The sequence below is a fragment of the Tricharina praecox genome (assembly GCF_024521635.1).
Source record: "Tricharina praecox strain CBS 144465 chromosome Unknown BZA05scaffold_8, whole genome shotgun sequence".
Lineage (NCBI taxonomy): Eukaryota > Fungi > Ascomycota > Pezizomycetes > Pezizales > Pyronemataceae > Tricharina > Tricharina praecox.
Window position 1 is genome coordinate 1090143 of NW_026250410.1, and position 12926 is coordinate 1103068.

Below are 12926 nucleotides of genomic sequence, written 5' to 3' on the forward strand. Positions count from 1 at the left end.
GGGTGAATGCAGAAGGAGCAGCGGCCGCCCGGGAAACCTCCTGCTACTCACCCCACAACCCGTTCGATCTTTTTTTTCCAGAGGCGACTTCTGGGCAGATCTATTTCTCTACATAATTGAGTGCGTCTGCAGCCCCTTTGCTCGTACCCACCATCTTCTCCCTCGTTCTTCCCTCATCTTCACCTTCGCTACATACCCCTTTTGTCCATCATGGGAGTGTCCGCTACGAAATCCAACGGCAAAACAGCTGCGGCTGCGAACAAGCCCTTTGAGCTTCCTACGGATGCAGCTGGAAACGAGAAAACCTCAGATTGGCTCTGGGTACAGTGCCTCCCCTGGCTTTTGCGTTATCTCTGCTGACTTGTTGCATAGACCTACCAAGAAGAGCCTCACCGGACACGAAGACACCAGATCATCAAGGCGCACCCAGAAGTCCGCACCCCCCGTCGTGATCTCTCGCGCCCTAGCTAACCTTCATCAACAGGTAACCAAGCTCTGCGGACCAGAGCCATTGACGAAATGGACTGTCCTCCTCGTAGTATCGATTCAAGTCACCTGCGCGATCCTGCTGCGAAACACGTCAATCCTCAGCTGGCAGTTCTTGTTGACCGCGTACTTCATCGGTGCAACTTCCAACCAAAACCTGTTCCTTGCTATCCATGAGATCTCCCACAACTTGGCCTTCCGGAAGCCAATTTACAACCGGCTGCTGGCCATCTTCGCGAACCTCCCCATCGGCATACCCTACAGCGCCGCTTTCCGGGTTAGTCACTTCGTCCGATATCCACAGTATACAGCTAATAATGTGTGCAGCCCTACCACCTGATCCACCACAAGTCCCTCGGTGTCGAAGGACTCGACACTGATCTTCCTACCCGGCTCGAGGCCGTATTCCTGGACAGCATCGCAGGAAAGGCCTTCTTCTGCACTTTCCAGATCCTCTTCTACGCCCTGCGGCCGATGGCAGTGTTCCAGCTTCCTTTCACGCACATCCATGGGCTCAACCTGGCCACGCAAATCGCCTTTGACTGCCTGATCGTAAATTACTTTGGCTGGCACTCAATGATCTACTTCCTGGCCAGTAGCTTCCTCGCTGGCAGTCTGCACCCCACCGCCGGCCACTTCATCAGCGAACATGTTTGTCCCACACCCTTCCCCTGGGTAACCCCACTAACACCCCCCAGTACGTCTTTGACCAACAAACATCCTCTCCCCAATCCTCACCCTCTGCTGTCGCCGCCCCGGAGACGTACAGCTACTACGGCGCATTGAACTTCTTCACCTACAACGTGGGCCTCCACAATGAGCACCACGACTTCCCTGCCATCCCATGGACCCGTCTCCACAAGCTCCGCGATATCGCCGCGGAATTCTACGAGCCCCTGCCGACACACAAGAGCTGGTCCTACGTTATCTTCCAGTTCATTACCGATCCCAATGTTAGCCTGTGGTCACGTGTCAAGAGGGATCAGCAGCGGAAGGTGGAGGCCCAGTGGACGGAGGGAGAGCTGGAGGGAATGGTCGAGGTTTCCAAGAGGGATTGATTTGTCTGGTTGATGCGGCGATGTCGTTTATGGATGTTTGATTTTTTTGGACATGTGATACCCACCGTGCGCCATCTGTATATGCACCGCTGGCTGGGGGAAGTATGGGTTGTAATTCTGATTCTTAGAGCTTCTTTTGAGGATATGATTGATACTTGTTTAGAGTGAGCATGAATACACGCGTTTGAGAGATTAGGTGGAGGCTGTTATGCCTTCCGGATACTAGAGTCTGGGGGCTGGAAGTGGGACGGAGGTAGTGAGAGTAGGTAGCTGCGTAGGTATCCTGCAGAAACATCGCTATCTCACCCCGTCTTATCACCACTACATCACGCCTCGTATCACTCGTCCGATCATTCACGTGCGCGATATCGATATCGATATCGAATCACATGTAGGTAGTCGTGTGCGTGATATCGATATCTATCTGCACGTAGTCGTATGTACGTGTCCTCCGCACATCCAACCCCCGCTACATATCACCTCACCTCACCTCACCTTCACCTCCGCCCAGCTTCCCTCCAGCTCGTCAGCGACATAGCGACAGAAACCATGCCATCACAAACTGCGGCCAAATCCGTAAACCTCCAGCTCCCGCTCTCGACCCTTCCGCCCCTCCAGACTACAACAAATATCGACGCGACTGTCAACTCGACTACTAAAGTCCGTTCCCCCTTCCTTCCCCTACTGTCACTAGCTACCATACCCCCTCTATAATATAATAGAGCTTATAGCTGAGCGCTGGCTAACACCTCGTACATAGAGCCTGAATGCGCTCCTCCTAGCGAGCAACACGCTGCGGCAGCGCGCCGAAGTGGCGGCAGACAAGTTATCTTTCATGCCGCGCACGAGCGCGGTCAGCCATGCGCTATCGCATCTTACCGCTGCTGCTGTGGCCAGTGATGGACGGGAGTGGAGGTAGTGGTAGTGGATGTAGTGGTAGTGGTTGGAGGACGATGTTTATTTAATTTTCTACAATTATGGTTTTTGGACAACGGCGCTCCATTGGGCGAGAGCGAGAGAGAAAGAGAGAGAGAAAGAGTACAAAATGAAAATGGAATTGGAATTGGAATTAACAGGGAGAAGACATAGAAGTTCCACCGCTCCCGATTGCCAGAAACGAAAACACTGCATGATACACTAATGATACTCACATTCCGGGTGGCCGGCTGATGCCATACTGGGTTCCGGGAGGTCCGGCAGCGGTGCCTGGGGCGGCGCCGGGCGGGCCGGGCTGCTGGGCTTGCGCGTAGTATGCTTGGTCTATAGCTCGGTCAGTATATGCGCAAGATGAACATGTGAAGAACACTCACAGTACTGCATGTATGCGGCGTATCCACCGTACGCAGCATACGGATCCACTCCACCAGCATTGGCATAGTACGCAGCGTAAGGATTGTATGCGGCCGCGGCGGCAGCAGGGTCGACTCCTGTGGGAGAGGCAGAAGGCGGAGGGGGAGGGGGCGCCGCAGAAGACGGTCCGGTTGGAGGCGGGGGAGGGGGCGGGGGTGATCCACCGGTTGGCTGCTGTTGTTGCTGGTTGGGGACGTAACCCGAGCCGCCGCCGCCGCCGCCGCCACCACCACCAGCACCGTAGCCGGGGAAGCGCGTTGGCTGCGGCTGAGACTTGTGCTCCTCATACTGCAGCCGAACCGAACCTACTAGATCCTCACAAAGCTCCTTGGCGCGTTGAACCTCGCCGGGATCAGGACCGCTGTAACACGTCAGTAATGTCCCTCGCTGCAGAAAGGCGGGTGCACGTACGTTACGTGAAGGTACAACGGGTCATCGCTCTCCTCAGTACCGTGCTCTCTGAACCCGGAACCACGGCCTTTGATCTGAACACGACAGCGAGTCTCCTGCTGGATGTGCTTGACGTACTGACCACCGTGGCCCACAACAGACGCGCGTAGGTTGAATCCGGGGATAGGCTCCAAACCAACTGGTATCCTCTCCTCGGGCCACTTGCGCTGTAACACAATTCCGTCAGCGCTGTGCCGTGGCCACCTCCACTAGGGATATACCAACCCTGCCGTATTCATCTCGCTCCACCGGCTCTGGTGGCTCCCGTCTCCGGAAGCGACGCTCATCCACAAGGTTGGGAAGCTCTTGTTTCATGAGGTCCTCAATCTTCGCGACTGCCTTTTCGAGACCCTCCTTCGTGGTGCTGGTGATATGTAGGTAAAGCGGGGGATTCTGTATCCATCAATCAGCAACCAACCATAGTAAGCAGGACGGGTGATCCCATACCGCAGGCGTCGCCATAGACTTGTCAGGATAGTAGGCTCCTCGGGTCGTCACATCTTGAAATCAAACTGCATGAGCAAAACATAGTCCTAAAAGGTATTGAGAAGGTGAGAAGGAGCGTACCCGCGCCAGTTTCTTCTTTGATCTAAGTAGGCACGGATGGAAGTCAGCGGCAAGACACGTAAGGGTTTTGTGCCATCTGTAATTGCACAGATGACATTTTAGTTCTATCATCACTACAGAAAGGTAAAAAGCTGGATGTCACATGAGTGCAACAACCAGTACCACCACCGAACAATAGGGAGGGAGGGGAGGATGAGAGGTGAGGTGAGGAGTAAGATGATGTATAGTCCAGGACTCGGAGGAGCTTTACCATTTTCTGAGTAGCACCCTTGGTCAGCGTATACCGGTTCCTAAGATCATTGACTTCGATGTCCTTGATGTAGTCGCCATCCGCGATGTACATCTCACTGCTGAACGTGTTGGTAGCCGGGGGACTCGATGACTTGCCGATGCTCTATTGAACCGTCCAGTCAGCCTCCGCCCAAGTAGAGTATCACCAACATGAGGGGTCCAAACGCACCGAACGAATGGGGGGAACATCGACGTGTTGAACACCACGCTTCGCCTGGATCTGCGCATTGATCCTGGCAGCGGCCGCAGCTGTTGCGAGTTAGTTATACCCAGAATACGCGGTAGCTGTGGTGGTAGAAGCAGTGGTGGGTGGTACGAACCCGCAGCGGCAGCAGGATCCACAGCCTTCTTGACTACAGGCTCGGCCGAGGGAGTAGCGGACGAGCGAGCAGTGACGGTGGTAGGACTCTTGCTACGGCGACGCGAGGAGCTTGCCGGTGAGCGAGAGCGGCGGTCTTCGCGTGGGTGGTCACGCTCACGTTCACGTTCACGATGTCCATGTCCAGTTTCACCGCGGCGATCGTCCCAGCGCGAGCGGCCAGAAGAACGTTCGCGATCGCCACCATCCTCTCCTCCTCCACGGTGAGAATGTTGGTCTCGATCACGGTCGAGTCGTGGGTCCCTGGGTGCATCGTCCCATTTACTGCGCTTCCGGCGGTCGGGAGAGCCGTCCGTCATTCCTGTTTGTGCAAGGTGGTGGATTGTTCGGACGATGTGTGGTTGAAGGTGGGATGTCAGGTTTGGTGGAAGAGTTGTCGTTGGGTTACGGTTTCGTGAGGGATCGGTTAACTCCCTAGATAACTGGAGAGGAGTTTGACGATCTCGAATTCACAGCACAGAGAAGAAGAAGTGTGGAAGTGAAGGCACGCCAGCAGCAAGCAAGCATGGTTACCCTAGCGTGCCAAGACACAGAACCTTTAACGTCCTTTTCCCTTTAAATTGACGATTTTGCACAAGCGGCGGAAGATGTGGTGGGGGAGAGAACGAGTGAGTGAGTCAACCATGAACTCTGGGGTATCTCGATGGTATCTTTGCGGAGAAGGGACCATTGCATATGGGAATTGTCTGCGGATGAAAATAGCCAATGACCTCGGCAACTGTACATTAAAGAAATTGTCACATCCCCCGCGGCCCACTAGATATTCGGATTGCCGTTCGCCGCTGTAGACGGCGAAAGAAAAGTGGTTGTGGTGGGTGGTGCTAGGGTTTTTTTCTCTGATTCACCTCTGACCAACCTATTCCAACTTCTACATATCCCACCCTCACTCCCGCCCAATCCAACCCCACCCCTCAATCGTCCGTGTTCGTGGAGCTCTCCCCCCTCCAACAACCATGGCCGCCCCTCGCACCCTCCTCCGCCTCGCCGCCCCGCGCCTCGCGCGTGCAAGCAGCAGCTCGTCCACCTCGGCACTGGCCTACAAAGCGCTTCACCGCCGCGTGAAGCCTCTCCCCACATCCGACACGCCCGCGTGGTCGGCGTCGGCGGCAGTTTCCAGCATCCTCTACGAGACGCCCCTCCCCTCGTCCGCCCCGCCGAAGCGCCACGTGCTCAACTGCCTCGTCCAGAACGAGCCGGGAGTGCTTTCCCGCGTCTCTGGAATTCTGGCGGCCCGAGGCTTCAACATCGACTCGCTCGTCGTCTGCAACACCGAGGTCCCCGACCTCTCGCGCATGACCATCGTGCTGTCGGGCCTCGACGGCGTGGTGGAACAGGCGCGGCGACAGCTCGAGGACCTCGTCCCCGTCTGGGCTGTGCTGGACTACTCGACCACCCCGTTGATCCAGCGGGAGCTGCTGCTTGCCAAGATCTCGATACTGGGCCCGGAGTACTTCGAGGAGTTGCTAGCGCACCACCGCGAGATCACTGCGGATGGCGAGCACCACGACGTAGCCATTGCCGAGAAGGACTTCCATCCTAGCCAGCTGGCTGCCTCGGAGGCGCTAAGACACAAACATCAGCACTTGCGCGCCGTCACGGACTTGACTCATCAGTTCGGCGGAAAAATTACGGATATCTCGGAAAACAACTGCATCGTTGAGCTGTGCGTACCGGTTCCACACTAATGACCGGGTGAATGGCGAGTGCTGATAGGATAAATAGCTCCGCGAAGCCCTCCCGTATCGACGCATTCCTGAAGCTGGTTTCTCCCTTTGGAATTCTGGAGTCCGCCAGGACTGGTATGCAACCCTCCACTCTCATCCCGCTCTTGCCAGCGTATATTCTGACTCGATCCCTAGGTCTGATGGCCCTCCCCCGTACTCCCCTCGCCAAGAGCGGCGAAGAGCTCGAGACCAAGGAAGCCGAAGACGTCGTCGATGCCAGTGCTCTTCCCCCTGGTTAGACGCCTTGACGCTCCGTTTTTCTTGCATTCCTGGGTTCGTTTGGTTCGATGGATTGGATTGCAGCATGGCGTGCGTGGTGACGGGATGTGATACCCTTAAGAAGAAGCAACACATACACACAATGCACAAGCCATGTGGTAAATTCATGACCGTCATATCAGTACCGGTACATCTTTCCATATGCCGTATCATTCCAATCCATCCAACGACATCAAACAAGCAAACAAAACAAACAAAACAAACGCAAACGCCATTTCCAATGCCACCAAAGACCAAAAAATCAAGCACCCAAAACTCGTAAATGTACATGACTCATACGCAACCATGATCGCAATCCCCCACGTCTATAACCGTATATGCGCTTCGACCGGGTCACTGGCGTTGTAAAACACCTCCATGACCATATTGCCAATACTGATCTTTGTCATAGCCTGCGCATGAATCTTGAGCTGACCCCCGAGCGCCTTCTTCATCGCCTCATAGCCCACACTGTCCAGACTCCATTCGACAGGCAGCCTCGGCGACATCGTCCCGCCCCTATTACCAGGATTGATCAAAAACCTGTTTCTATAATCGATAGTGCCGAGCGTGCTGCCATTGTACAAAGCCGAGCCGTTTAACACATGCATTACGATCCCGTTGTACGGAAGCGGATTGCGGATGTAAAAGTCGGCGGTGGAGGAGAAGATGTGCATCTACGATGCGAGTTAGTTGCGAGGTCCGCGAGAGATGGTGGGGATGCTACTTTAGGCGCTTACAGTGGCGGATTCTATGAAGTGCTTCGACGGCTCAGAGGGGTCGCTCTGGCCGATGCGCGGCATTGGAATGGTGATTTTGAGGGAGGAGAGGGCTTTGCCGAGCTCGGGGAGGTGCGGGAAGGAGCCCTCGTGGGTGCTTAAGGTGAGAGTTGCGTTGTGGCCTATGGATGGTACATATTAGAGGATGCAATAGTAGTCATATGGAAAGAGGGACAACGGACCTGAGATGTAATTCCCCAGCAACTCCTCACCAGCCTTAACTCCCCTCTCACCACCGTACCTCTTCGGATCCCAAGACGCACTGACCACGATGCTATTCTTCCCCGGAACAACGTGCATATTCTTAATAGTTCCGTTTCCGATGATGAATCCATCGTGGCTCATGACGATATTGGAGTACGGAATGAACGCCTCCCACGGCATGGGGTTTTCCGCAGACACGCTGATCTTCAGGTTCATCGAGTCCTCAGTTGTACTTTCGATGACGATATCATTCAGCGTCGGAAACGGGAGCGCCGTGAAATCCGGCAGCCCGTCGAGGGTGATATTCCCGGACGCGGGAAGCTTGCGCACGATGAACTCCCCGAGACTGGTGTTGATGTCCGCGTCCGCGGTTCCATTGATTCCCAGATTGATAGCCTTGCCACCTCCAAACAGGATCTTGCGGACGACTTCTCCGAACGTGTCGTAGTCAGTCACGTCCAGCGGGGCGTCGGTCACTACGCCGCTGACGCGGAGAAGATTGTCCTTCCCAGGGATACGCTCCGAGGTGGCGGGGATCCACTCCTTGATGTTGAGTGTGCCGAACGCGTGCTGCTCGTAGGAAACGTCTGCCAATGCTCTGAGCTGCGTGATGTTGATGGGCAGGGTCATCTCCTTCGGGAGTGCAATCACGGCCTCAACTGTTGCGCTGAGAAGCGGCGCAACGTTGCCGGATTCGCCTGGTAGCTTGATACTGACGTGCGAGAGTCCGAAGGATTGAACGACGTTATCGAACGTATTTCCGGGAACAGGAATCGGCACTGTGACGCTGCGGAGTAGCTCGACCAACCACGCCGGGGCCCGCCCACCATAGTTGACTCCATCTCCGCCCACGTAGACAACGGCTTCCTGCCCGTGGAGATAATTGCCGAGGAACTGATCCATGGGGGAAAGGTTGTTGTTGGGACAGACGGCTGTTAGGCCGGCTGGAAGCGAGCGAATGAGGCCTGCTACGTCGACTACGATATCGGTCTTCGGTTTGATGCTGATTTGAGAAGATGTGGCGCTGGCCGTCTTGATGTGAGAATCACTCTTGCAGCCGGGAAGAGAGACCTCGAATCCCAATGGAGACACATCGAAGGCGAAAGGGTATGGGTTCTCAATCACTACGGATACGTTGGCAAGGATCGCCCTCTTGTTATCGATCTCGACCTCTTGAACGTGGAGTCTGGTCAGTTCGTACGTGGGAAGTTCGGGAAGGTCTGAAGATATTGTCAGCTGCCATGACTCCGTGTACCTAACTGTTGGAAGAAATATTACCTGTCAGGATCAATTCCCGAATCATCCTGCCAGGATTCACAGACACAAACCATTTCCTTATCCTCAGGTCCACCTCGCCCAAGACTTTGACAGAATTCAAGTTCCCGGACAGATAATCGTTCGCCAGCAAACGGATAGTATCGACGGAGCCCGGTTGCGTGTCCGTTACGAAGTAGAGATTCGTCGTGTGTCCATTCCTTATATCAATAGTCATTCCCGGGACCCTCGCCGTCCCCACGAGGGCATTATCGTAGTCGGGCAGATGTACGCGCACGTCAAACTCCTTCACGCTGACATGTCCCACAACAAAAGTCCCGATCCTTCCCAGCGTGCGCACGCCCCAGCCCTTCACCCGGCGCGCGTCGACATTGACTTTGGCCTGCACAGCCACCTTGACACCCTTGTCGGTGAACGAGTCGACACCGACGCTGTCGATGTCCAGCGCCACCGCATCCTGCGCATATCGCTCTGCTGCAGCAGGAACGAAGAAGCCCAGCGAGAGAATCGCAAGTATCAGGCCGCACAGAGCGGCGAGCGCCACTACACTCCAGTTCCGTCGGCGGCGAGCTTTGTGCTGCGGTGTTTGCGGCTGTGAATGCGAGGGCGTCGACCGATAGGACCGAGGTTCCAGTGTTGTCAGGAGTGGCGAGTGCTCGGACGGATCTTGACGGGATTCTATGTTCGTGAGGAGAGCCGAGAGCGTCGCAGGCGTGGGTGCGTCGTATGAGAGTAGAGGCGTGCGCTCGGAGGAATGGTCTTCCTCTCCATCGTGATCATACTTTGAGTGCTTGGACCGCACACTTGACGCCTTTCCGTTCTGCGACTTCACACTGGGCGCCTTTCCGTTCTGCGACTTCACACTGGGCGCCTTGACGCTGACGGCTCGGATACTCGGCGTCCGCGAAAACATGGCGACTTTGCGACGAACGAAGGGTATGGCCCGGAGGCGCGAAGGCTTGCTTTATTCTCTGGTGCTTGTCGCAATAGCCGGCTCCGAAGAAGAGATTCGCTGTCGTGAATGCCGAAGGTTTGTTCCGGGGTATCAGTACTGTGTGTACATGTAGCTGTCGAGCTTACAATTAGCGATATGTCGAGCTTGTGCGATAGCTGTGAGGTGCGCATACCTTCAATGCTGTATATAATCGAGGTGGCAATATATCGGAGGGGTTCTGCAGGTATCGCCCGTTGTTATCTTTCGACGGTTGTTCGTGCAGTCGTTACAGCAGAGCGATAAGGTAGTAGTTATGATGGTGGCTCTGTCTTGGGGGGAAGGGTTCCGCTGATGTAGGCTCAAAGTGGTGACGACAACGACAGCCACGTCGGTCGTGCCTGGCTTTGGGCCATCAAGCTGTGCCACCCACCTTCAGCCAGACTCCCGGTCCCGGGCATGGCGCTTATGGTTGAAACGATCGCCAACATCGAGTGGGATTAGTTACTAGTAGATAACATACCCAGCCAGAGTACGTATGCACATACTGGGGCGGGGTACAGAATTCGTATCCTCGTCCATCCTTCTGTCGCTGACGAGAGGATAGGTCTTCTACTATTACAGCGCTTCAAGCTCTCGGATTCGCCTGATTGTGAATATCAATATGGGCTGAGCAATGAGCATTAGACGTGGCTGCCTTGAGTGCATAGAGCGAATGGGTGCTAAATAGCGCTCATTCCCCGAGGATTTGGTATTCGGTTGCGAAGGCTAGAAAGAGAGGTCGGGATCCTCATCTCGAGTTCGCGATGCGTTGCACGTCAAACGAAGGCAGTCTCTGTCGCGTGCGCAAATGTCAGGTGATTTGACAGGTTCGGAGTCGAGACATCTTCTTCACCTTTCACTCCACTTCGAAAGGTCTGGCCGCCACGACTCATCATCGTTCCTTCCAACGCATCTCTCACTCGGAACCGAAAACCCGAACATTCCCCACAGTCCGTGCGGAGAGCGTGACTCACAGACATATCTACCGTATTCGCAGTGCCGATCAAGCGGCTCTCAACATCCGCGGGTATGATAGTATCTGCGCACCTCGCCGGATCTTTTCCCGACGGGATGAGCCATTCAAAAGTCCAATCGAATTGCTGCTGGACTCTTACCAACAGAATCGCTCTTCCAGACGAGAAGTTTGAACGGCGGCTTTCTAGTGGGGCGATAACCCAAATGTCGGGCGAGAGTGAATGAACCCTGAGTGACAACGACGTGGCTGTAACTCTAAACTCGTATGAGATTCCACTATTGCTTCGTCACTGGATACCTATTGGTGTTCCACCGTGGTCGTTTCTCCACCAGGCCAGCGTGCTAGGTATCTATTCGATGGGCACACTCGGTGAGAGTGGAGCTCGACAAGGAGTATAATAGTAGAGACACATACAGGGCTGTTGAAGAATCCAACCTCTGATACGGCACGCTACATACAATCTTAATCTACCTATTGCTATGCTTAATTCACGTGAGGTTTTGCGCGGGACAAGCAACTCCCATTTCACGATACCTGGTCCATATCGGTTTGGATAGATAGACGCGGTACCTCTTCGGCGAGGCGCTAAAGACGGCTGCCTAGCGGTCTCCGGCGCCTTTTACTCTGGAAAAATGTCCGCTATGTTCACCATCAAAGAGCACGAGGAACCACCCTGAGCAAAGTGTGACCTAGAGCTGTTGATAGTGGAATACTGGCACATGTGTAGAGTACTCGGACCTTCTCCCTTCATGCGGGGTGGAGTCATAGCCCCAGTTAGAACGCCGTTTAAAAAATTAGAGTGCGTTGCACTAGATCTGCCCCGCGAATCGCGGAGCTCGCAAATAATCGGAGCGTAGTCGAAACGACAGGCTCACCATAAACCGCGAACATCGCGACATCCAACCCCACCATCACCGACCCCACACCACCACCACCACCAGCGCCCCGCACTCAATCCAGAAGAAATGTCTTTCTGCAAGTCAACTCTCCGTGCGGCCTCGAAGACAGCAGCGACTCGGCCATTGATATCGACCCGATCGGTATCGACCGCCGGGCCCGCCGCAAACCTTTCGACCTCGCCATTCGCGCCGCGACACTTCCTCTCCATTGCCGACCTCACACCCAAGGAGCTCTCCACGCTGGTCCGCCAGGCATCCAGGGCGAAACATGCAATCAAGTCGGGAAACATCCCGTCGTCGCTGCAGGGCACGCTGGCCGGAAAGACCGTCGCTCTGATGTTCGCAAAGCGCTCCACCCGGACTCGAGTGTCGACCGAAGCCGCGGTAGTGTACATGGGAGGCCACCCAATGTTCCTCGGACGTGACGATATCCAGCTCGGGGTATGCCCCCCCTCCCCACCGTTTATCCCGCCACACTGACCTCCATCCCAGGTCAACGAGTCCCTCCACGACACCTCGCGGGTGATCTCCTCGATGGTCTCCTGCATCGTCGCCCGCGTAGGCCCGCACTCCGACATCGCCGAGCTCGCCAAGACATCTTCGGTGCCGATCATCAACGCGCTGTGCGACTCGTACCACCCATTGCAAGCCGTAACGGACATCCTGACGATGTCGGAAGCGTTCCCGAAGCTCGCGGGTCTCAAAGTCGCCTGGGTCGGCGACGCCAACAACGTTCTATACGACCTGATGATCGCGTGCGGCAAGCTGGGGATCAGCGTATCGGTGGCGACACCGTCGGGCTACCCCGTCGACGCGGGCATGCTCGCCCTCGCGCGCGAAGCCGCGTCCACCTCCGGCGCCACAATCGAGACCTGCGGCGTCCCCGAGGAGGCCGTCAAGAACGCCAACGTCATCGTCACCGACACGTGGGTGTCCATGGGCCAGGAATCGCAGAAGGCGCAGAAGCTGAGGGAGTTCGCGGGCTTCCAGGTGTCGATGGATCTGGCTGCCCGCGGCGGCGCACACAAGGACTGGAAGTTCATGCATTGCCTCCCGAGAAAGCCCGAGGAGGTCACTGATGAGGTTTTCTACTCCCCTAAGAGTCTGGTGTTCACCGAGGCCGAGAATAGGCTCTACGCGGCTCTGGCGGCCCTCGAGGCGTTTGTCGTCAAGAAGGGGAAGTTTGAGGAGTAGATAGAGCGGCGGAGATGGAAATGAGGCTTTCGTGCTGACACACTCACACACCCTGTTCCCCGT

The 12926-nt window shown here is 55.6% G+C and overlaps 5 protein-coding genes across 5 annotated transcripts; 3 read left to right on the forward strand and 2 right to left on the reverse strand.

Moving 5' to 3' along the window:
- Position 1: 1 nt before the first annotated feature.
- BZA05DRAFT_394189 (fatty acid desaturase-domain-containing protein) lies at positions 2-1795 on the forward strand. Its single transcript, XM_051483304.1, has 5 exons — positions 2-321; positions 373-432; positions 485-763; positions 814-1137; positions 1185-1795. Exons 1-5 carry the CDS (start codon positions 211-213, stop codon positions 1542-1544), a joined length of 1134 nt encoding a protein of 377 aa, XP_051340932.1. The 5' UTR covers positions 2-210; the 3' UTR covers positions 1545-1795.
- An 886-nt stretch (positions 1796-2681) lies between these two features.
- Positions 2682-4880, reverse strand: BZA05DRAFT_425094 (uncharacterized protein; the record flags this gene model as incomplete). Its single annotated transcript, XM_051485944.1, has 9 exons — positions 2682-2804; positions 2838-3255; positions 3306-3511; positions 3570-3737; positions 3792-3844; positions 3912-3933; positions 4162-4305; positions 4372-4435; positions 4585-4880. The coding sequence occupies 9 exons, from the start codon at positions 4878-4880 to the stop codon at positions 2682-2684; spliced, it is 1494 nt and encodes a 497-aa protein (XP_051340933.1).
- A 572-nt stretch (positions 4881-5452) lies between these two features.
- Positions 5453-6717, forward strand: BZA05DRAFT_265399 (small subunit of acetolactate synthase-domain-containing protein). The gene is made up of 3 exons (XM_051480178.1): positions 5453-6244; positions 6304-6380; positions 6441-6717. Exons 1-3 carry the CDS (start codon positions 5535-5537, stop codon positions 6542-6544), a joined length of 891 nt encoding a protein of 296 aa, XP_051340934.1. The 5' UTR covers positions 5453-5534; the 3' UTR covers positions 6545-6717.
- Positions 6718-6889: 172 nt separating this feature from the next.
- BZA05DRAFT_443929 (uncharacterized protein) lies at positions 6890-9734 on the reverse strand (the record flags this gene model as incomplete). Its single annotated transcript, XM_051486875.1, has 4 exons — positions 6890-7240; positions 7304-7464; positions 7525-8766; positions 8825-9734. The coding sequence occupies 4 exons, from the start codon at positions 9732-9734 to the stop codon at positions 6890-6892; spliced, it is 2664 nt and encodes an 887-aa protein (XP_051340935.1).
- Positions 9735-11237: 1503 nt separating this feature from the next.
- On the forward strand, positions 11238-12915 carry BZA05DRAFT_265692 (mitochondrial ornithine carbamoyltransferase). Its single transcript, XM_051480179.1, has 2 exons — positions 11238-12110; positions 12162-12915. The coding sequence occupies exons 1-2, from the start codon at positions 11736-11738 to the stop codon at positions 12861-12863; spliced, it is 1077 nt and encodes a 358-aa protein (XP_051340936.1). The 5' UTR covers positions 11238-11735; the 3' UTR covers positions 12864-12915.
- Positions 12916-12926: the final 11 nt, after the last annotated feature.

Bases quoted from the DNA above. Each gene is read 5' to 3' on its own strand.
- BZA05DRAFT_394189 (XM_051483304.1), top strand. From the start codon at position 211: ATGGGAGTGTCCGCTACGAAATCCAACGGCAAAACAGCTGCGGCTGCG. The intron at 322-372 runs GTACAGTGCCTC...CTTGTTGCATAG, and splicing joins AAACCTCAGATTGGCTCTGG to ACCTACCAAGAAGAGCCTCA. The intron at 764-813 runs GTTAGTCACTTC...TAATGTGTGCAG, and splicing joins CCTACAGCGCCGCTTTCCGG to CCCTACCACCTGATCCACCA.
- BZA05DRAFT_265399 (XM_051480178.1), top strand. From the start codon at position 5,535: ATGGCCGCCCCTCGCACCCTCCTCCGCCTCGCCGCCCCGCGCCTCGCG. The intron at 6,245-6,303 runs GTGCGTACCGGT...TAGGATAAATAG, and splicing joins AACAACTGCATCGTTGAGCT to CTCCGCGAAGCCCTCCCGTA. The intron at 6,381-6,440 runs GTATGCAACCCT...CTCGATCCCTAG, and splicing joins TCTGGAGTCCGCCAGGACTG to GTCTGATGGCCCTCCCCCGT.
- BZA05DRAFT_265692 (XM_051480179.1), top strand. From the start codon at position 11,736: ATGTCTTTCTGCAAGTCAACTCTCCGTGCGGCCTCGAAGACAGCAGCG. The intron at 12,111-12,161 runs GTATGCCCCCCC...CCTCCATCCCAG, and splicing joins GTGACGATATCCAGCTCGGG to GTCAACGAGTCCCTCCACGA.